The 23,375-nt window shown below is 44.7% G+C and overlaps 1 protein-coding gene and 1 long non-coding RNA gene across 3 annotated transcripts; one reads left to right on the forward strand and one right to left on the reverse strand.

Moving 5' to 3' along the window:
• Positions 1 to 5: 5 nt before the first annotated feature.
• On the reverse strand, positions 6 to 18,558 carry NPHS2 (NPHS2 stomatin family member, podocin). Of its 2 annotated transcripts, none has more exons than XM_031029024.2 (8): positions 18,268 to 18,558; positions 14,649 to 14,752; positions 9,958 to 10,030; positions 8,313 to 8,395; positions 6,482 to 6,685; positions 3,636 to 3,695; positions 2,272 to 2,350; positions 6 to 946 (listed from the first exon to the last, which is right to left on the reverse strand). In XM_031029024.2, exons 1-8 carry the CDS (start codon positions 18,524 to 18,526, stop codon positions 891 to 893), a joined length of 918 nt encoding a protein of 305 aa, XP_030884884.1. In that variant the 5' UTR covers positions 18,527 to 18,558; the 3' UTR covers positions 6 to 890. The 2 variants fall into 2 exon arrangements, with proteins under 2 accessions (XP_030884884.1, XP_006734193.1); XM_006734130.3 differs by having other exon boundaries at positions 16 to 946; positions 3,640 to 3,695.
• On the forward strand, positions 2,155 to 4,582 carry LOC145722294 (uncharacterized). Its single transcript, XR_014146445.1, has 2 exons — positions 2,155 to 2,374; positions 3,676 to 4,582. It is a non-coding gene; the product is annotated as an uncharacterized LOC145722294 (long non-coding RNA).
• Positions 18,559 to 23,375: the final 4,817 nt, after the last annotated feature.

Here is a 23,375-nt window from a genome sequence, read left to right on the forward strand (position 1 = left end):
GATTTTAAGCAACATGTATCAGGTAAATGTTTTTGTCCTTTTCTCTATTTTAAAAAGGAGGCTCCATAAAAAGAATTCCTTTTAAATTCTTTTAATTAGATGTAAATTTTATATCCAGCCCAAGTACATCTTCTTTCATTCGCTCGGGAACATTTAAGTGTCACTGTGGTGCACCTATCAGGGTTAGATGTGAAGACCATAGGGTGGAACATACAAGGTTGAGTGTAGTTGGGGCGGGGGTGGGGGGAGCCAATGACCAAGATGTGCCTTTGAGGAGTTCATAGTACAGCTGGAGAGAAGCCTGCATCTTAACTACAGGATTACAATAATGTGTGATGAACACAATAAAAAGGCCACGGGAGCAGCAAAGACCTTGCCAAAGGGGCCAGGGGGCATACAGCAAAATAGACATAAAATTCTTTCCAGAGTAGAATGTTGGCTAAAGCTCTCTCCCATAGTTTCTCTAATTAAAATGATCCATCTAAACTTGTCATTACATCATCTCACTGTCCCTCACAATTGTTTCGGATTGCTGAGTTGTGACTGTGCATTCCAAGGGTATTCCGTGTGGCCACCGAAGAAAGCGCGGGACGTGAGGACAGCGTGCCTCCCTCAGGGATGTGGCTGTCGCCTGACAGGCCCCTTCCAGGCCCGTTCCCCGTGGCTCCTCCTATAGCATGGGAGAGTCTTTCCTTTTAGGACTTGGTGGCTCGACAGGTTTGGAAGGATTGGGGAAGGGGAGGCTTCCTTGAGTTCTGCCGGGCGAAGACAGGAAATTGAGCAAGTCAAATGGCAGAGGCAAAACCACCGTGGAAGGTTTGTCGGTGGACAGGGATTGGAGGGTGTGGAGGTACCGCAGCTGAACAGCGGCCGGAGTGCCTGCCAGAATCTCAGCTGCCCTTCTCAGGGACTCGGACGCGGCCTTCTCCCCCTCCGCAGCGATCACCTGGGAACAGATGTGAGGAGAAGCAAAGTGGTTTGTTCTTACTATTCAGTGTCCCTCAGCGAACGAGCACGGAGCACCGCCTGGCGCCAGGCCCTGTGAAGCAGCCAGCAGGCTGACGGCCTTCTTGCTCAAGGATCCTGGTCTAGGGGAGATTAGCTGCACTCTTCGTTGTAATTTAGGGCCGAATTTGTCAAGGGCCCTGACAAGCATAGTGATGTGTTAGGGGAGTTATTAATTATGTCTGCAGGTGGGGCACCTGGGTGGCTCAGTCGTTAAGCATCTGCCTTTGGCTCAGGTCATGATCCCAGGGTCCTGGGATCGAGCCCCACATCAGGCTCTCTGCTCAGCGGGAAGCCTGCTTCTCCCTCTCCCACTCCCCCTGCTTGTGTTCCTGCTCTCGCTGTCTCTCTCTCTGTCAAATAAATAAATAAAATCTTAAAAAAAAAAAAATTATGTCTGCAGGGCCTTGAACGATTAGTAGGATTTTGCCATATTGAGAAAAAGTTGGCCAGCATTCTAGGCGAGGACGTGGAAGCCTGAAGCGGGGACTCCTAACCAGGGCAAAATGAACGAGTGAGCATTTCAGAGGAAAAAGCACGAAGCTCACCACCCAAATGCCACCTTAAAGTGGACTAAGAGGACTAGACTCAGATCTAGAAGCAACTCTGCCCAGAGGACCACTTTCTTCCCTTCCTCCTCTCAACACTCCTCGGTTACTGAGCTCCTCTGTGGTGGGGTTCTTCACCTGCTTTCTGTTCTTTAAGAGCAATCTGTCTCCCCTTCAGTCCTCCTTTTCCTTTTCCCAGCACCCCTCCCACCCCCACCTCCATCCCCAGGAGCTACTGGTGGCTAGTGCTGTGCGGCCGGCAGGCCTGCCTGGCGTGACCTTCTCTTGGCTCTGGCATTGAGTGAATCGGGCCTCATCGTGGTCGTCCCTCCACAGCCTGCACGCAGCTAGGGATACGGGTCTGCTGTCATTCACGCATTAACACAGAGGTGACAGGTGGCTGATATTACCAAGGAAAGATGCCAGCTCGAGGGAAGAGGGATGGCGGGGGTGGGGGGGGAGGGGGAGGATGCCTTTCAGGAGAGCGAGTGAAGGCAAGACTCAGGGAGGAGGAGGAGGAGCTCACTGTTTCCAGTGGCTTCAGAGAGAGGGCATCGCGGAAAAGGCTGGGTGGCATTAGTCAGGCGGCTATGAACACACTTTAAGGGAATACTTTTAATAGGGTGGGGTGGGGGGCACCAGCTCTGGATGAGTGGGAGGTGAGGAAGCAGCGGGAAACGTTCTCAGTGGGGGGTGGGCCTGCGCCGCACTGGCTCACCCGCACTTTGGCCTGTCTCTGCGCTTCGGCCTCCACAGCCAGGGAGTGCTGGAGCCCCGCCGGCAGCCTGACATCCTTGCTGGAAAAGAAAGAGCGTGGACAGGTAGGTGTGCAGCACTGCTTTTAGCAGCCAGGGGTTCAGCCAGACTGGCCAACGTCTCTGTTATTTCAGGATGCCCGGCAAATTCTGATCTAACAGGGTGGCCGTCCCTAGACCTCTAAGGCCAATGGTGGGCAGAGAAGGGCCGCTCGAAAGTCAGTGCCTCAACTGCAGACACATGATCACTGATGTTACAGCAGCACCCTGGTTTGCTCTGTGCAAGGAGAACACATTCTTTAGTCGATAGATGATTATGATTTTTCCTACTTAAGGTTTAATCTAAATCCCAGCTATTAAATTTGAACAATGAAAAACAGCTTTGATGAGCCATACTATCCGTGATAGGGGAAGGCATCTAAGTTTATGAAGGAATTGATTTTGAAAAGAGTAGAACTGACCGCATAAGAGTAATACTTAACGTTATTACATAAAAGATACAAAATTGTATTTTTACCCTGTTTGTAACTACGAAAATGACATAGCCAGAAAACAATCTGGCAGTTCCATGGAGAGTTAAACATAGAGTTACTATACGAGTCAGCAATTCTACTGCTAGGTATATGTGAAAACATGTTCCCACAAAATCTTGCACATGAACGGGCACTGCGGTGTTCTTCAGAATAGTCCTAAAGTGGAAACAACCCAAATGTCCATCAGCGAACGAGCAGGTTAACCAAATGAGCTGTAACCACACAATGGATATTAATTGACCGTCAAAAGGAATGATGTCCTGATTCCTGCTTCACCACAGATGAACCTTGAAAACAACATGCTAAATGAAAGCAGCCAAACATAAAAGGCCATGTAACATTTGTATGAAATGTCCAGGATAGCCAAGTACACAGAGATTAGTGTCGTCGGGCTGGGGGGAAAGGGAGCAATGAGGAGTCCCTGCTTGACAGGTGTGGGCTTTCTTTTTGGGGTGATGAAAATGTTCTGGAATTAGACAGTAATGATGGTTACACCACTCCATGAATATAATAAAAACACTTGTACTTTAAAATGGTTATAATGGTGAGTTTTTATGTTATGTGAATTTTATCTCAAAAAATTATTTTAACTCCATGGAGAGAAAATCATGAAAGTAATTTGCCTAAATGTCACAGTGGTTGGTTATGGCTCTGAGTCCTAGGTAATTTTTTCCTTTGTCCGAATTTATGCAGTGTGGCTATAGTACTCATTGAAAATAATTTTTAAAAGTTATTTTAAAATAAAACCAAAATATTTCCCTTTATCACATTGTTCTTCTTGCTTAATTTCCTACCCACATTTCTGTTCTCTCCACTTTGATTCCCCAAATACAGGTCACTGAATCCAAGGCCACCTGTGGAGGGAAGAGTTGAGATGTCAGTGAGAACCTCCAGGTGGGAGTAGAGCACCCCTATGCCCTCATGGCCACTGTTCTGAACTGAGAAAGTACATTTCCTCTGAAGGAACATTCATTTCCTTTTTTGTTTTAATGTTACGGTGCCTTGCAAAAAGTTGCTTAACTTTGGGGCACCTGGGTGGCTCAGCTGGTTAAGAATCTGACCATTGATTTTGGCTCAGGTCATGATCTCAGGATCGTGAGATCGAGCCCCACATGGGGCTCCATGCTGAGTGTGGAGCTTGCTTGAGATTCTCTCTCTCTCTCCCTTTGCCACTCTCCCTGCTCTCTCTCTCTCTTAAAAAAATAAAGCTGCTTAACTTTGCACAGTGCCATTCAATAAATACTTGTGGAATTAAAGATGGTGTGGTAGGCTGAATAATGGCTCCCCAAGACATCCATGTTCTTATCTCTGAAACCTGTGAATGTTACCCCAGAAGAGACCTTGCAGATGGGATTAAGTTAAAATCGCCCCATTTATGGGGCGATTATCTAGGATTTTCCCTGTGGGGCCCAAATGCAGTCACAAGTATCCTTTTAAGGGGGAACAGAGGGAGATGTGGCTACAGAAGAGGAGAAGGTGATGTGATTCTGTGGGCAGAGTTTGGAGGGATTGAAGGTTGGAGGGATTGAAGATTTGGAGGGATTGAAGATTGAGGAAAGGGCCACAAGCTGGGGAAACGGGGCTGCTAGAAGATGGAAAAGGCAAGGAAATGATTTCTTCCTCTTGGAACCTCCAGAACGAAGCTGCCCTGCTGACACCTTGACTTTGGCCCCAGTGAAAGTATTTTTGGACTCTTGGCCTTCAAAACTGTATGAGATTAAATTGGCATTGCTGTAAGTCACCAAGTGTGTGGTAATTTGTCACAGAAGCAATGGGAAACCAATACAGACAGTGAACTTGATAAATCTGTTTTAAGATGCACTTATTAGAGAACCAGAGTCTAATCTATCCCAAATGATTTTCATTTAGAGGTGCTTCCTTCCTGCCGGTGGCCCCCGTTTGCCCCACCTCCCAGGCCCAAAAGGCAGAAGACGATGAACTGTAGGCTCTGGAAAAGAGGGGCAGAGCATGGCACGCCCTGGGGGTGGGGCCCCTACTCTTTTCTGGTTCACTGATGTCTGGTGATTTCTCAGTGGCTGGACATCTAGCTAGCTTAGTGCACTGAGAGCCCTGAGAAGGCTGACTCATCTGGGTGGGGGGGAGGGGGTGATGAGAGGAAGGAGTGTTGAAAAGCCCTCACACAGGAGGTGGCATCTTAAAAGACAAATAGGACTTCGCCTGTGGAGAAAAGGGAAACATTCCTTGCAGAGGAGGCCCATGGAAAATGCCGGAGAAACGCTGAGGGGGATGGAGGGTTAGCCCACGGAGGAGGAGGGGTTGGGGGGGGATGGCAAGGAGTGGGGCTACAACAGTTGGCGCCTTTGTTCACTCATCCGGAGAATATTATCTGCCTGCTGTGTGACCTTGTCCTCTATCCTTTAGAGGGGAGGGGTGAACAGGAAGAGAGTCTGAGGGTGCCGAGGGGGAGCACGCTGGAGTGGTTTTGTTTTTTTTTTTTTAAAGGTTTTATTTATTTATTTGACAGAGAGAGACACAGCGAGAGAGGGAACACAAGCAGGAGGAGTGGGAGAGGGAGAAGCAGGCTTCCCGCTGAGCAGGGAGCCCGATGCAGGGCTCGATCCCAGGACCCTGGGATCATGACCTGAGCCGAAGGCAGACGCACAATGACTAAGCCACCCAGGCGCCCCTGGAGTGGTTTTTAATTTCCAGAGCAGGAACTGCCCGTGTCCCTCTTGTTCTAATTTCTTGTTTCTTTTTAGTTCTTTTGTTTCTGAATTTGTCCCTTTTCCACCAAGACTCTAATCTCAGTTTTATAAGTAACAAGCTGGACAAGTCACCTGTGAAGATGAGTGAGTGCTTGGGCGCCATCAGGCACAATCACTACCTAAATGCCTTTGGTCCTCCGGCCCTTCTGCTGGAGGTCCTCCTTTTGGCGAGACAACATTCCGACCTTCCTGACTCGATTCTGGGCCAGGGAGCCTGTGGCCCCCACGACAGGCTCCCCGACTGGTGGTAACTGCCATTTGGCCAGCTGCCAGGAATCCGGCTTTGTTCTCCCGTCTCAATACCTTTGCCACATTGTCTTGGTAAGAACGGAAGATGCCACTGTGGCCGAGGGTGAGGAGGCTGAGCTTGCCGCCTGGCGGCTGGATGGGGCTGCCCGTGAGGCACTTCCTGCTCCTCGATTCCCTCCCTAATTCCCAATCAATTAAATCTCAGTGATTGATTGGGAGATTAATCATGTAAGGGTCTGTGACATTTTCTTTTTAGCTGAAAGTCTTATTTGAACTAACTTTGCCTGTTTCCCCAGCTAGACTGTCAGCTCCCAGGAACCATGCCTTCTCATGTCTGTGGGACCAGCCACGTGTCCCACGTGGCCCCATCCTCCCTGCCAGCTCTCTTTGGGCTCTGGGGGCACGTTCCAGTGAGTGTAGAGCCACTGGGGTGGGGGGATAAAGGGCAGAACCTGTGGCAATGACTGACTAGTCATCACCTGGTTGACTCAGGGTCAGTCTGGCAACCTCTCACTCAGCTGTCAGCTCCTTGAAGGATGGTACCTTCAACAGTGAACGCCTGCCAGATGCTTCCATTGCATGTGCTTCAATAAATGACCGATGAAGAAATGAATAAAAGAGAAAGAGGTATTTCAACATATTAGATGATAAATTTGTTGAAGTACCTTTATATCTTGGGCAATGCTCTTCCTCTCTAGAAGAATTTCAGTGAGGGATCGGTGTGCTAGGAGACGCTTCATGGTGGTCTGCACAAGAAATTGGACAGCTCTGGGCACGTGAGCAAGACTGCTTAGGAGGACAGAGGCATTTTCCATTCGATAGTAGCAGATGGCATCCATCTCCATTATAAACATGTCTTTGGTCACAACCTGGGCAGAAAAAAGAGTTTGGAGAACATGATTTTTTTTTTTTTAAGATTTTTATTTATTTATCAGAGACAGAGTGCACAAGAAGGGGTAGGGGCAGAGGCAGAAGGAGAAGCAGACTCCCCACTGAGCAGGGAGCCCAATGTGGGACTCGATCCCAGGACCCTGGGATCATGACCTGAGCCAAAGGCAGCCACTTAATTGACTGAGCCACCCAGGCGTCCCGAACAGGACTTAGTTTAGTGCTCTTTTTCCAGGGGGATGATAGAGAAGCTAAATGTGTTCAAGGGAAATTTTCTCAGTAAGATTATAGGAAAAAAAAAAAAGAGTTGTTGGCCCACCCTTTTATTTGAAATAGATGTGTTTTTGAAGATTCTGGAGTTTTTATGAAATACACTAAAGAACTCACAATTTAAAGGAATCCTGTTGTAAATAGTTTTGTAAAAATATCAGGAATAATTTTCTTAGACAAAAACATTCAGTTAATTGTATATCAGGTCTTTTTAAACTGATGCCAAGGGGCACCTGGGTGGCTCAGATGGTTAAGCATCTGCCTTTCGCTCAGGTCATGATCCTGGGGTCCTGGGATCAAACCCCACATCAGGCTCCTGGCTCAGCAGGGAGCCTGCTTCTCCCTCTCCCTCTGCTCATGCTCTCTTTCTGTATCTCTGTCAATTGAATAAAAAAAACAAAAACCGATGCCAAAAAATGTGCTTAAAGGAGAAGCACGTTCTGGGAAACAAGTGCTCTGATATGTTGTTTGCTGAGTGTCCACTAGGGGGCAGACTGGTGCTACACACCAAGAGACCTAAAAGCTGCTCATTCTCAACATTTCCATTTTTAGACACTTATCACAAAGACATATTTTTAAGGATTTAGCTGCAAGGATGTCATTCATAGTATTGTTTATTATAATAAAAAATTAGAAATCAATTAATATTCACAACAGGGAATTGTGAATTGTGGTACATCCATACAATGAAATGCTATGTGTCCATTTAAAACAAAGGGCGCCTGGGGGGCTCATTGGGAAGAGCAGGCGACTCTTGATCTCGGGGTTGTGAGTTCAAGCCCCATGTTGAGTGTAGAGATTACTTAAAAATAAAATCTTGAAAAAAAATAAGACAAAGGGGTAGAAATATAGCTAATATATGAAAACATGATCCAACAGAGTATTGAGGGAAAAAAGACATGTTATGAAATAGTATGATATGTACACCTGCCTGTAAATATAACCACATACATAGAAAAATTTGAAAGGATACACTCTGATAAAAGGGGAAGCTAGCCTAGCCAAGCTGACACATAAAATTAACTATCACAAAGTCCTTTGCCCATTTTTAAGTGAGTTGTTTGCTTTCTTGTTGAGTTGTAAGATTTCTTTATATATCATGGGTATTAATCCCTTATCAGAAGTATTATTTGCAAATATTTTCTCCCACCCATAGGTTATCTGTTTATTCTTTTGATTGTGTCCTTTGATACACAGGAGTTTTTAATTTTGATACAGTCCATATCTCTACTTTCCTCTTCGACTTTTGAGCTTAAATAGTCATTTTGACTTGGACCAGAATAGGTAGCTCAGCCATACAAAACGTAGAGAGAAAGCAAAATCCATCATTTGACTTACCTCATGAAAGGGTATCTCCAAAGTTTGGAGGCGAAGGTCAACCTTGTGGTAGGTATCCAGGCAGGGCAAAAAGAAGAAAAGGCCTAGAAGAGGGGGGTGGAGAAATTGACAGGTGAATGGTTAGTATGGAGATTGTTTGGGGTTCACCTCTTCGGGGTGAGGTTGCATATTGCATTGCTTTCCTTAGCCTCCAACTACACACAGACTGATTGGGCAATCCCACCTCTATCCTGATAGTGAGTTTGTGGTTGCTAAAGTTACCAGACAATTTTTTGTTCAATCTAGAACACTTTTGAGGGTGAAAGGTGAGTGTTGTTACAACTTACTCCAGGACGACAGACATAAGTGGGGATTAATCCCAGCAAAATGGGCTGTATGGTCACCTTGGTCATGGTGCTAACCCCTCCAGATCTTGAGTAACATGTCTGTCTTCTTCACTAGATTTAACTCCCTAACGAGAGTGTCTCATGCACCCTCGTTAGTTTTAGTGCTTGACTTGGTGCCTTTTAGGGGCTCTGTAAAATTATTTTTGAATCCATGCATGTACCAACATGACCAACTTTAGAGCCGGCAACCTCCATGTGGTACTTCTTAAAATGTGAACCCCAGAGGGTATCACAATAGCAATATCATGATACCAGCTTCATGTTACCTAATGTCATATACAAGGTCAATGTGCAATAAGTATTTTTAAATTGATTTATTGAGATTTTCTGAGAGCCACTGGACAGTGTGGGCTCCTGTAAGAGCCAACAAGCAGCACCTCACAGAGCCCAGGACCTCTCTGAGGAGCAGCCCAGCTACTAGCCCTTTCTAGCCCCAATAAAGAAGGATGCAGAAAACTAGAACAAGAACAAGATGGTCCCTGTCCTAGACCACAGGGTCTGGCTCTACTTTTGCGTGGATCCGTCTGTTTGTTCTGAATTGTCAAACTCAGATTTGTGTCTTCTAGTCTAGTCTCTGTTCTCTACTTGTTTCTGTAAAGCTGGCTTGGAACTTCCAATATATGCACCTGGGACTTCACTCCTTCCCTTGCCTTTCTGGCTAGCTGGAATCTCCAAACCCCAACTACTTTAGACTTTGTGGACTAACCATATTTCTATCTGTGCTTGGACCTCTGGACATCAACTCCACTATACTTTAAGGTCCTAGAGATCAGAAACCATCTCATTTATCCATCTTCACCTCCTGGGCAGTTATACAATATCTAAGACACAGGAAGTGCTCCATCTATGTTTTCTAAATTCCATGAACCAAAGGCCAATTTGTCACTCTGATGCTGGACTTTTCCTATCTCCCATGGTTTGGTCTGACCCCCTGTATCTGAACTAGCTCAGCTTTGCTCAGCACTCTAACCAAAACGTGTTCTGCTCAAACCAGTGCCCAGCCATGGGTCCTAAGCCTACTTGCTAGTCTAGCCAGCCTGGCCCCGGCACTTGACTCTGCACCCAGCCTCCTTCTTGGCCACTGTTACCCGATAGTAATGCTCTCTGAAGAATCTTTCATAACCTGTGTTACAAGTAACAGATTAGAAAATGCAGATATCACAAATCAGGTTATGTCATATAATCTGAGGTCCATATTACAAATATGCACGGATTGAAGAAACTGGCAAGTCTATGGGGGGTAGAAGGGTGTTTCATACCAGGGCCTTTGGCTCTTCCAGGAAGCAGGTGTCCCAGTCGGAATATTATTACTCTCTCATACTCTTGTACAACCTAAAGGGAAAAATAATACTTTTGAAACACTCCAAGAAAGAAAAATAAAGTCTTCAAAAGGACTTGGCACACGAGAGTGATCCTGGATACCAGAAAACTTTAGTTTTGAGAACCAAGAAAAAACTTCTATTAATATTTACATTTCCAAAATCTACACTTAGTAAGTGTAGAACTTCAGAAACCCGTGCAAGTATATTGGCCATGTTAATTTGAGAGCCCATGAACAGAATTTTGATTAAAGAGTCATGATTATCTAAAAAATAATGCTTCTACTACCTCCAACATATCGAAATCAAGAAAATCACAGCATGTTTAATCTTGTATTTTGCTGTGACTTCTGCCATTATTAGCTTTTATATGGATCCCACATTCGCTATTTAATAGAAATAGCTATTAAATAGCTATTTGTTTCAAACAGCAATTTCTTCTGAGGTTGCTTCAAAATGATTCATGTGGATTTCAATTTGCCAATTCTCATTGGTGATTGTATCTAGAAAAATTAAGTGTGCCCTGAAAATATGTAGTTATTTTTAAATGACAAAAAGGGAGATTCTCTGTGTAGAAATGTCTGCATGTTAGGAGAGAAACAGGAAAGTTAACACACACTACTTCAAAAATAAACTTCATTTTTCTGGCCCAGTATCAAAATCTGGGTTCTTTTTTTTTTTTTTTTTAAAGATTTTATTTATTTATTTGACAGAGAGAGACACAGTGAGAGAGGGAACACAAGCAAGGGGGAGTGGGAAAGGGAGAAGCAGGCCTCCCGCAGAGCAGGGAGCCTGACGCGGGGCTGGATCCCAGGACCCTGGGATCATGACCCGAGGTGAAGGCAGACGCCCAACGACTGAGCCACCCCGGTGCCCCAAAATCTGGGTTCTACTACTTGCTTATCATTAGCTTATTTGGTCTGTTTATTTGTATATATGCCCCACCCGTGAACTTCTGTTGAATGAAAAAATGGATTATTTGTGACTGTAGACATTTTTTCCTTCTTCATCCTCCCTCCACTTTAGAAAGCTCCACTGAATGATAATTAGTCAAATATGAAAATGTCATGAAGAGACCAAAAGTAACACATTTTGAAGTGTGCTTCCTAAGGGAACAGGCTCCCTACCCCACTGTAAGTCCCTTGGGGTCAAGTACCAGGTCTTGTTGATCCTTCCAAGGTTTACAACTCCTGTGCCTGAATCTTGCCTTGTTTGTTGAAACAATGAATGAGAATGAATGCCTAGATTTGGTTCCCAGAGCAGGCCCCAGGCATCCCCGATTTCCTGGCTCCCTGGCATTACTTGTTTCATTTCTGCTTTTACTGGGAGAAACAAATTCTTCCTAGAGATGCAGAGGAGCCTTACTCCTTCAAGACCTTGGTCAAATGTTACACATCATTCTGCTTTAGTATCCTCTACCTAATTGACTTTTAGGGTTTACCATCTTTTTTCCCCCCTAAAGATTTATTTAATTATTTTAGAGAGTGAGAGAGAACACACACGCACGGGGAGGCGCAGAGGGAAAGGGAGAGAGAATCCTCAAGCAGACTCCCTGCTGAGCACAGAGCCTGATGTGGGGCTCAGTCCCAGGACCCTGCGATCATGACCTGAGTCAAAATCAAGAGTCCAATGCTTAACCCACTGAGTCACCCAGGTCCCAAGACAAAATGGAATTTAAAACAAATACAAAAATGTGCTAGTGATAAAGAGAGACATTGTATAACAATAAAAGGGTCAATGTGTTAGGAAAGTATAACAATGATGAACATACATGTACCTAAAAACAGAGATCTAAAATATAAGAAGCAAAAACCAAAAGAACTGAAGGGAGAAATAGACAATTCAAGGAACAAAAATAGCTGGAGAATTTAATATTCCACTTTCAATCATGTAGAGAACAACTAGACAGAAGATAAACAAGGAAATAAGACTTGAGCAACACGATACATAAACTAGACCTAACAGACATCTACACACAACACCCAACAACAGCAAAATATACTTTCTTCTCAAGAACACATGAAATATCGGGGCTCCTGGGTGCTTGGTTGGTTAAGCGTCTACCTTTGACTCAGGTCATGATACCGGAGTACCAGGATTGAGCCCTGCATCAGGCTCCCTGCTTAGTGGGGAGTCTGATTCTCCATCTGACTCTCTCCCCTCTGGTGCCCTCTCTTTCTCACTCTCTCAAATAAGTAAAAATCTTTAAAAGAATAAAAAGAACACATGAGACATCTGTAGGATAGATCAAATGCTAGTCATAAAACAAACCTCAATAAATTTAAAACTATTGAAATTATACAAAGTATATTATCTGATTACAATGGAATGAAATTGGAAATCATTAACAAGGAAGTTTGGGGAATTCACAAATATATAGAAACTGAATGGGGCGCCTGGGTGGCTCAGTTGGTTAAGCGACTGCCTTCGGCTCAGGTCATGATCCTGGAGTCCCTGGATCGAGTCCCTGGATCGAGTCCCGCATTGGGCTCCCTGCTCAGCAGGGAGCCTGCTTCTGCCTCTGACCCTCCCCCCTCTCATGTGCTCTCTCTCTCTCATTCTGTCTCAAATAAATAAATAAAATCTTAAAAAAAAAAAAAAAAGAAACTGAATGACGTACTCTAAAATAACCAATGGATCAAAGAAGAAATCAAAAGAGAAATTAGAAAATATTTTGAGCTGAATGAAAACAAAAACACAGACACCAAAACATATGGGATGCAACTAAAGCAGTGCTTAGAGGAAAATTTATAGCTGTAGATGCCTATGATAAAAGAGAAGAAATACTCAAAATAAAACCCTAATTGTCTACCATAAGACACTGGATATAGAAGAGCAAACTAACCCTAAGGCAAGCAGAAAGAAGAAAATAAGGAAGATTAGAGTGGAAATAAATGCAATAGAAAATAGAAAAATAATAGAGAAAATCAACCAAAGTTGGTTCTTTGAAAAGATCAACAAAATTGACAAATATTTAGCTAAATGGACCAGGGGGGAAAAAAAAGAAGACTCAAATTTCCAAAATCAGGAATGAAAAAGGAATGACAGGAACATCATTACTGTCCTTACCGAAATAAAAAAAAAGATTATAAAAGAAAATACTATGAAAGACTATATGCCTCAAAATAGATATAATTTAGGTGAAATGGACAAATCCCTGTATAGATGCAACTACCGAAACTGACTTGAGAAAAACAAAAACAAAAAAAACCCTGAAAAGACCCAGAAGTAAAAGACTGAATTAGCAGTTTTGAAATTTCCCACAGAGAAAAGTCCAGAACCAGATGGTCTTACTGGTGAATTGTGCCAAACATTTAACAAGAAAGTACTACCAGTCCTTCACAGATTCTCCCCAAAAACCAAAAAGGACAGAAATCTGTCCAATTCTTTCTCTGAGGCCAGTACTACCCTGATGCCAAAACAAGAGAGAGACATCCCGAGAAAACTACAGACCAATATCTCTTAAGAATATAGAATCTTAAAACCCTCAACAAACTACCAGCAGCCTGAATCTGGGACCATAAAAAGAGAATTAGACACCATAGCCAAGTGGGGTTTATACTGGGAACACACAGTTGGTTTAACATCCAAAATGCAATGAATGTAATACACCATCTCAATAGAATAAAGGGAAAATACCACTTGTCTCAATGGATGCAGAAAAGACACTGGACAAAATCAACACCCTTTTGTGAGAAAGGAGGAGGGGGAGGAAGACGGAAGGAGGAAGGGAGGAGGGGGAGGAGGGGGAGAGAAGCCTGCATGAGGAGTGCAATCAGCAATGGCCCCAGCAGCACCTGTAGCCTTCTAGCCAAGGACATGCTCTTCCCCAGCAGCCCCAGCCAATGATAACAATGGCGGGGGTACTCGGGCCCGGCCATTTCTGCCCATCAGGAAACTCCTCCTTGAAGCCGACTTTGCTCTGGAGTTCCCTCTCAGGCTGGCCAACACTACACCCTAGTCGGAGGCTCCTTCTGTCCTATCCTTCCTTCACTTCTCATAGCGCAGGTGTCAGACCTGCATCATTGTCTGAAGGCTCCCTCTGCCTACTCTTATTCTCTCTCCCCTTAATCTTTCACAGACAGTGCCTCCCAATAAATCCCTTGCATTTCGAATTCTGTCTTGGCATGTGCTTCCCGAACGGACATGGCCTTCATTTACTTCAGGGACAGGCATGTGTAACCACCTGTGGGCCAAATCGTCATTCATGGAATAGAAGCTGCCTGAGAAGTTTCCTAGAGTGCCAGAAGTGGACACCATCATCTATTCTGGGCTGACCTCTGTGTTGCAGGATGCAGATGACCTAGACGTAGACCCTGACCTGAGGGCTCTCAGTCTAATGGGAGAGATTGGGTGTCGACAAAGAGTATACGCAAGGTAAGTGCTGGAATGGATATGAAAGCAGAGAGACAAGAACACAAGGAAGGAAGTGATAGTCTGGGGGAGTCAAGGAAGGCTTCACAGTTACATGAGAGCAAGGTCTGAAAGGAATAAGAGCTCTCCTGGCAGAGGAGTGGGAGGTGAGGCCATTCCATGTGGAACAGACAGCACATACAAAGTCACAGTGGAGTGGACCTGGGGTCACTGAGAGGCACAAGGAAATTCCTTATTGGGTTCTCAAGAAGTCTTACCTTTATGCAGAACCAGATCGAAAAAGGGAAGGTCACAATGATGAAGAGCAGGGATGTGAGGACAAGGAGCCACTCACAGACCCCTAAACCTGAAGACTTGGTACCTAAAAAAAAAAAGGAAAAGAATAATTATATTAGAATGTTACCATATTCACTGACCAGTAGTACTTGTTGGTCCAGTTCTTGGTAGGAGGATCACAGCAGTGTGTAGACTTTGCTGGAAATTTAGAGGGAGCTGGATATCACTGGTCAGTTCACATGACGGGACATTGTCTGTGAAGAGCTCTGTGGGGCTGTGGAAGGTGGAGCAGGCTTCTGGAAAGGCAGTAGTGGGGTACCTGGAAGAAGCACAGAATCTGGGCAGAAGGTCTGGGTTCGAGTTCTGCTCCACCATTTTCTGTCCAGTGACCTTACGCAAGGCATATGAACTCTTCAAACGTGTTTCCTCATCTACACAGTGGGGATGCTAACTAGCTCATAATAACTATCTCATAGCTCTCTCACGAGATAGTCTTCACAGTGTTGATGTATGAAATTTCGTACATACATGAAAATCACTGAAGTGTGCTTACCATGTATCAGGTGTTGATTCTGAAGTGATTCAAACCACACGTGTGCAGAGGCTCACCTTCCCTGAAATGACTTCCCCATCTACCACCTGCCCCAAACGTCTCAAATTCCTCCATTAGAGTCCCTTCTTTGGATTAGGGTGTGGATCTCTAGGCAGTCTTTGAAAAATCATCTCTCTGGGGTAATATTAGCCTAGTAGTGTCTGTAAATAAAAGTAATTAGGAACTGGACTGCAGAATGTCCATGTTGCTTGAGTGATAAATGAAAACGTTTCAGGGAAAGTTAATCTCAAGAACACAAGCCTCCTGGGTTATTTACGTTGTGTCCCCAGGGCCTAGAATAGTGTCCGACACAATAGAGGTTCTCCATAAATATTTGTTGAATTGTAAGGATGAAGGAGTGGATAGAAAAAATTATTTAAATGTAACAGTTATGGAAACCTCAAGAATATTAATCTCTAGGTACTGGGAAACTGGCCAAACGGATACTATTTGTGAGTTTAAAAACATCATACAGGTGTTGACTAAAGATTAGGAAGGTGAAAAGCCTAATTTTAAGGGATGGGGGAAAAAGAGGAAAACTAGTTGGTAGGCTTGAATATTTGATTTCTGTGCCTGGAAAATAATTGGAAGGATCATCACCAAATTGATCACTTGGTACACAAGCTGCATCAGCCCAAAACTAACATCAGTGCTAAATGCTATAGTATGGTAGTTCCCGGAGTGTGTCCCACAGAACACTAATCCCACAGGGTGCTCTGCAAAGCAAGAGTTCCCTGGGAAAACAAGTTTAGGAAATCCTGTGTTCTGTGTCCTACTTCTAGAGCTCCCTAGTGCTCATCTGCATTTTGAGGCGAGGGGAATCCCTGCAGTAAAGAAGCATTCTTAGCTTTGTTTAACCCAGGATTTCCCAAACATTTGACAAGGCAATGTTTTCTCCAAGGAAATTCATGATCCATAAAATTTATTTCTCATGCAATCTATTTTGGGAAATGCTACTCTATCAACATCATGTTAGTTTTTACAATATTCTTCCTTAAGGACAATAAGGGTGGTATTGCCATGTTTAATTAGTTTATACATATTTCACTTGCCAGTGGTAACCATGGCAAGTAAAAAGAAATAAATACATATACAGACAAAATAGCATTTTATAAAGGAAGAAAGGCCTCAAAATGCCTTCACATAAGAGTTAGAGATGTGAACAAAAAACTAATATTTATACCCCAAATTTAACTTACAGCTTTACTCACAAAGTATTGTTCTCTTGGAATGAGTTCCTTGAATATTCACATTGTTCAGTTTACGTGAATAGTGAAATATTAAATGTTAGGGCAGGAAGAGCCTTAGATATGACATAGTCTAAGAATCTCCAACATTTTGGTAAGGTGGAGCTCTTTCATCTCTCCCAAGTCTTAAGGAGCCTGGTGGGAGGTGAGGAGAAGGAGGTGTTGTTGCTCCTCTTGCTTCCGGGGCCCCTGGAAGCCACAGAAACTTCCCAGACAAGGGCTCAGCAAGGCCTCAATGGGACTTTCTCATCTATTGCTTGGGGTCTTGGGCTCTAGTCACTTTATAGCTGGAGAGACTGAGTGAGGCCCACAAAAGTGACACTCCTTGCCTGAGGCCACACAGCTGGTGGCAGTGCTGGGACCGTGACCCGGAAGCAGGGGCAGCACCTTTCAAGGATGGGCTTTTTGGTCAGGCCATCTTACTCTGGAATTCTGGCCCTTCCATTTCCAGCTGTAGGTCTCTGGCAAGGTACTTAATTTCCCCGCATGTTTTCCGGTCAGTGATGCGGAAACGGTAATACTCAGTACAACACCCAGTGTGTGCCTGGCACATAGTAAAGACTCCACACATGGGGGCTCCCTTCGTGGCTCACCCCAACCGATGTGGTCTGACACACAGTTACAAGACCTCTCACCTCAGCAATACTGTAGCATTGAACCTAACAAACCTTTAATGCCTGGAAGTTTCTGACTGATGAAAGGGCATCCATTGGGCAAAAGGGCATTAACATGGTCCATACAAACTGCACCCCAACTGTAGGAATCTTTGTCAAATCATACCTTTCAATGTTCCCGCATATACTGCATTGCTGGTAACCAGGAAATGATGTTAAAATTTCATAGCCCTCAGAAACCAAATAACACACAATTCCTTACTGACTTTCCTTGAGACCACTGTCATTCTACACTTAAGGTGTGATGAATTTTTTTCTTCCATTCACTACAAAAAAGGACTGGAAGCAGATAAATTTGTTCCTAAGAGTTGCTTTACCCACAGAAGCCAAAAAGATCTTTTTCCCCGTGATTCCCTCCTTTGGTCTAACTTTCCTCTATTTTAGCTTGCAAGTGTTCTGTTCAAATTGGGTCTGTTCTTTGCTCCAAGCGTTGTGCAAAGTGCTTTGGATGGTATATCTCCTCTTATCCTCACACCTACCCTCCGAGGTAGGTACTGTGGTCATCCCCCTAGCATAGCTGGTTAAGGCCCCACCTCTGATCAATGGCTAGCGAGCTGAGATTTAAATTCAGGTCTAGCTCTTCTCCACTTGGCTCTGAGGCCAAAGGATCACCCCAAAGAAAGTTTAAAATACTTTTAGGTAAGACTGAGGGGTGGGGATGAGGAGAGAAGAATAAGCTGCCCAGTTGCCCAGAACCACCAGTTCATGCATGTTTTACTTAAATTAGGTGCCCATATACTCTTCCTTGGCCACAAAAACCGCTGCAAGATTCCTTTGCCAAAAGTGTTCATTGCTCCCCAACCTGGACCACTCTTCCTCCCACTTCCTATCCATGGCTCGCCTCTGAGACCAACGGTATTTAGTTGATGTTATCTGTATTTCTTCTGATGTATTTGGGTCCCCACACTGGGCAGGACGTCCGCGGGTCCTAACTCAGGCCTTTCATTTCCTGGGAATCCGAGCAGGTCCAGGAGGCTGCTCTGGCCTCGGTGGCTCTCAGCGCCGTGACTCGTTTCCCTCGATGGGCCATCCCTTGGGTACCACGTGGAAAGGCCACCCCGCCTCCCTCATCCCCGACCTGCCATACCTTCCTCGGGCCGCTCGCTCTCCAGCAGCGCCACCACCTCGGTGCCCTCCTCACCGGAGCCCCGGACCTCATCCACGTCCACCACGGTGGCTGCGGGCGCGGGGGACTCCCCCCGACTCCCCGCCCGCTCGCGCCCTGCGTCCCGGCGCCCACGGCCTCCGCCGCCCCTCTCCGCCCTCGCCCTCTTGTTCTCCTTGTGGGGGGACCCGCCGCCTCTCCCGTGGGACTCTCTGGAGGAGCTCCGAGCCCTCCTCTCCATCGTCGGGGGCCGGCCCGGGAGCGCGCCCGGGAGCGCTGTCCGGGCGGAGTGACCCGCGGGCGCGACCCCGGACGGTAATGACCGTGGGCGGGCGTGGGGCGGGGCGCGGGGCGGGGGCTCTGCTCGCCGGGAGGCGGGACCGCGGGCCCTTCCAGCCCCCAGACTTGGGCGATCTCCCGCGACGCGTTTGTGTGAAGCCCGTGTACCGCCTCGTGGTGTTTGAACATGGGTTTCTACAGACGACGATCTAGCTGTAAAGCAGGTTCAAGTTGCCTGCCCCACCCCGGGGGCCCGCAAATCGCCGAAAGTGCGGGGCGCTCCGCGCGGGATTTGTGAACGTTGTAGGAACTGGGGAATGTGGTCCTCGTGCAGCGCTAGACAGCTGGAGGGAACAGAAGAGGTCGACGAATTAGGGTCCCCAAGCGCCCCCTTATCCTCCTGGAGGCTTCCCGAGGGCGCCTCTCCCCCCTCGCCCTCATTTATTTTATATCCTGGCCCTACTCTTTCTGCTGATGCTTTGTAAACAAGAGGTATTGGTGTCGGCGGACTACTCCTGGGAGGATTTACATTTCAAAAGGTTGGGGGGGAGGGAGTTTTCTTTCCTAAAAGGAAAACTCTTTTAGGCCCCTTTCTTCTCTTTCACATACACTCTCTCTCGTATTTGCATTTATATTTATTTTTATTAGCTTATTATTGTGTTTACTAATGCTTAAGCCTGTTGATGTAATGCTTCTTGAAGAATCAGAGAACGGAAGGGGTTTAACTTTTGTTTTAGGAAAGGGATGCTTTTGCCCTTGGCTAGGCTCTGTTCGCATGCCTCCTTGATGAAGGCAGGACTTGGACTTTGTCAAGGTTCATTGGCCAAGCTCCATCTTGGGGGGGCTGCCCCACTTGCTTCTGAGGAACTTGAAACATGGAATACATTTATTTATCCTTTACCCTCTATTGATCACTTGTTTCTCACTGAATGGGTAACCCTTCAAATTCGAGATTTATGATTCTACTCCAACAGCTCAGATCAGGATGGCAGAAATAAGGTTCGTTTATTTATATTTTTCAATATCTACTGAGTTCACACAGGTTTTCCTCTCAAAAACCTTATTAAAGGGACCGAAGTAACTTACATGGCTCTGGAAAACCATTCCACTACTTTCTTCCATATATTCCAAGTTAGGCCACTGGGAATAAAATAATTATTTTACAATTATATTTACAAGATTGATAATAAAGTAATTTAAATAGATTTGTTTTTTCTCTCTAAACCTGATTATTGTATGGGTGACGTAAGGGAGGCAAATGTTTCCTCTGAGTGCCTGACTCAATTAATAGTTCCTGCCTAGAGAACCACACTGAGAAAAATTCAGAAGCTGAATTGGGCCCATAGAGGAAAAAGTATCATGATTACTTAATATTCACTCAAATTAACAGTTACAATTAAACACAGTTTATCATCCTGTAAAGATTTCCCTGTTCAGAAAAGCATGAAACTGATTGTAGCGTTTATTATTTTTTCTCAGCCTTTGATTCTCTTGTGAATTAATTTGATCTGGGGTTCTAGCTATACATTCCTAAAATAAACTTGCACCTCAACTTTTACTCCAGTAATTGGCCAAATGATAATCTCAAAACTGCACCCTGTCTGCCAATAAGATAGAGGGATTTCTTGCAGGAGAAAAACTGATGAGAAAAAGGTCCTACTTGGCATTGGAGTGCATGTTGGGTGCTTCTTCTCAATCTCCTGTGGGACCTGGATAAATTACATAAGTGGGACCTGCTGTGGGACCATGGATAAGTTACATAATCTGTACTTCGTTTTCTGTATCCACACATAACAGTAATACAAGGGCCTGCTTATAACACAATGCTGTCAGGGTTATGGATGGCAATGACGATATCCGAGAAAGACCATCACATTCCTTCGAAAAAGGTCAACCCAGCATCTCCGAAAGGTGGAGGGGTTGGGGAGTGCTGAGGTAGCAGAATGAGTCCCTAGCTCACTGTTCTTACAATGATGTTGCTGTTTTCTTTTTAGATTCCTTTTTAATTGAAAGTATTGCTCATCCCTTGGTTGAAAGTGCATGTACACATTTTTGTACTCTTAATACTTTACTCCTTGTTTGGATTTGTTATGAGACTGGCATCTGTGAGGGGGTTACTAGGTAGGGAGGACCAATTACAGTTGTTGACTTTCGAGTTTGTTTCCAAGGCGTAAAGTCATGGATGGTTTTAAGGCTTTCTAAATTATAATTATTCCTGTTTAGTGTTTTGAAATTTTATATCCATATATGGATAAATGGAAGGAATATTGACTTATATGAATTATTTAATGGAAAACCTGGAATTCATTGTCACTGGATAAGATTGCAAATCTTATCATTTTAGAGCTGGAAGAAACTACAGGGACTTAATTTGACTTTCTCAATTTGTAGATGGCAGAGAAGCCAAGCAAGAGGGCACAGAAAAGGGGTGCTGATAGGAGCTGGTGGGGGGCTTTGACCATGGCGATGGCCAAGGTGTGGGAGCTATTTCTCAGGTAGAGGATCAACAGAATTTGGTGACCACATGGGTTAATAAGGGAGGTGGTGAGGAGATAGAAGACATGAGAAAGGTGACTATTTCGACCTTTATGGGCCGAGTAGTTGGTCATAACTGAAGGCATTTCTGCCAGACCCACTTCCCCTAACTATACTGATCTTGTGCATCTATGTCCCCACCTTGTTTGTCTGGATATGCAGTTGTTGGCTTGTTAGGCACAGTGGTGAGATAAGACTGACTTGACTTTTCTCTCATTAATTCACTTCACAGGTACTTAGTGAGCACCTACTATGTGTTTAGCCCTGCTCACCTCTGAGGACATAAAGGTAAGATATGGGGCCTGCCCTTGAGGAATTTGTAGCCTAATAGGGAGAAACAGATGTGTAATCACGTGTGATAAAGTGAAACTCTCAGTTTCAGTGACCAAAAATGTCTCCGGACATTGCCAAGTATCCAATAGGGACAAAATTTCTTCTGATAGAGTACCCCTGATCTATATGGTACCATGAGGACCATAGAGAGGAGGGGGTAATTCTCTTTGGTTGGAGTCAGAGTTTGAGCCATATCCGGAGATGGGCAGGTGATCCTCAGGTGGGTTTCAAGAACTGAGCCTTCCACCAGAGGGGGTAGTACAGAAGGTAGGACTTCATATGTGTTGGGTCGTTGACAAATTGGCAAAGGAGGAGACCAGAGAAGTAGGCGGCCCAAGAAATGAAAAGCCTTTTACACCATATGAGAGAATTTGGATTTTATCTTACAGGCAAAAGAAGCTCTCAAAGCTTTATAAGATTGGCAATTTAGAAAAGTGACTTTGTAGACAAGATTGAAGGTAAATTGAAATGGGCAGAGGATGGAGGTAGAGAGACTGGTGAGGAGACTCTTCCAATAATCCAGGTGAGAGGGGGGATATGAGTTATGTTTCAATGAAAATGTGATGACTCCCAATACTCTCTGGTCAAAGTGACTGGGTGAGTGGGGCTGACGTCCAACTGAGGGGATATGAGGGAAGAAAGAGCTTTTGTTTAAAGGTAGGTAGGCACAATAAGTTCAGTGTTAGTCCTATTGAGCTAGCAGTGTCCATAGTATATCTGTGTGAAAATGTACAGTAGACACTCAAATATTTAGAGTTGAAGATCAGGACAGATGGTGACCAAGATCCTCACCTTTCACCATTGCTGACTGTGGCAGCAGCCTCCTCTGCTGGGTCCTCGAGACACATGAGCATAGATTCTCCAAACAATGTGCTCTGTTGCTGGCTTGAACTTTGGGCCCTAACCCCTAACTGGTCTTCTACCTTGGCCAGTTGAGTTAGATGCTTTGTAGGCATTGAGGGCCCTCTTGGCTCTTTCCTTTAGGACTTAAAAAGCTGATCAGGAAAAAAAAGTCCGATGGCCTGATCCTTGGCCCTGTGTCCTTAGGTTTTGACATTATAGTTAAGAGCAGAGCTGACCTCAGTTAACCACTCCATACTTCCTTTACCCCAAGCCCCATCCTAGTGCCCACTAGGTTATTCCTTGATTGTAGGTAACCCTCCATTCCAAATCAGGAGGTATTCCTGATTGCCAAGTGGGAGGGGAGAGGGAGAACGACTGAAAGAGAACGTCGCACATGGAAAAGTGATCATGAGCAGCTTTGGCTCCATTAGACTTCAGTTTAGAATTTGTTCCCATCACAAATGATTCATTTCCTGTTTCTGGTGGCTTGTGTGACCCTGAGGATGTTATTTTGTATATTACCTGTTTCAGTGTTGGGCTATGGAAGGGATGGAGGGGGAGGAAGAGAGAAAGAGAGGGACGGTAAGAGAGATATTGAGATCCTAGAGCAGTGCTTCCAACCTTTGCCCATTATGACAAACATAGAAAATGATAGTATTTGAATAGCATACTGGGGCAAACAAAAGGATTTGACAGTATCTATAAAAGGCATGGTGGTAAAGTTATATCTTTGGTATATAATTGTGGTAAAAATAAAATGCGAAGTATTAGGGATTTAATATCAGAAACTTTGTATACTAATAAAATATTTTCAATTTTAAAATAGAATCTTGAAATGGGTGAAGGCAGTCAAAAGTTACAAACTTCCAGATAGAAAATAAATAATGGAAATGTTTAGTACAGCATGGTGACTGTAGTTAATAGTACTATATTGCATAAGAGAGTAGATTTTTTAAAAAAGATTTTATTTATTTATTTGAGAGAGAGAGCGCGCACAAACAGGGGGAATGGCAGAGGGAGAGGGAGAAGCAGGGAGCCTGACGCGGGGCTAAATCCCAGGACCCTGGGATCATAACCTCAGCCAAAGGTAGATGCTTAAC

The sequence above is a fragment of the Leptonychotes weddellii genome, chromosome 6 (genome assembly GCF_054177405.1).
Source record: "Leptonychotes weddellii isolate Sample4059 chromosome 6, ASM5417740v2, whole genome shotgun sequence".
Classification (NCBI taxonomy): Eukaryota; Metazoa; Chordata; class Mammalia; order Carnivora; family Phocidae; genus Leptonychotes; species Leptonychotes weddellii.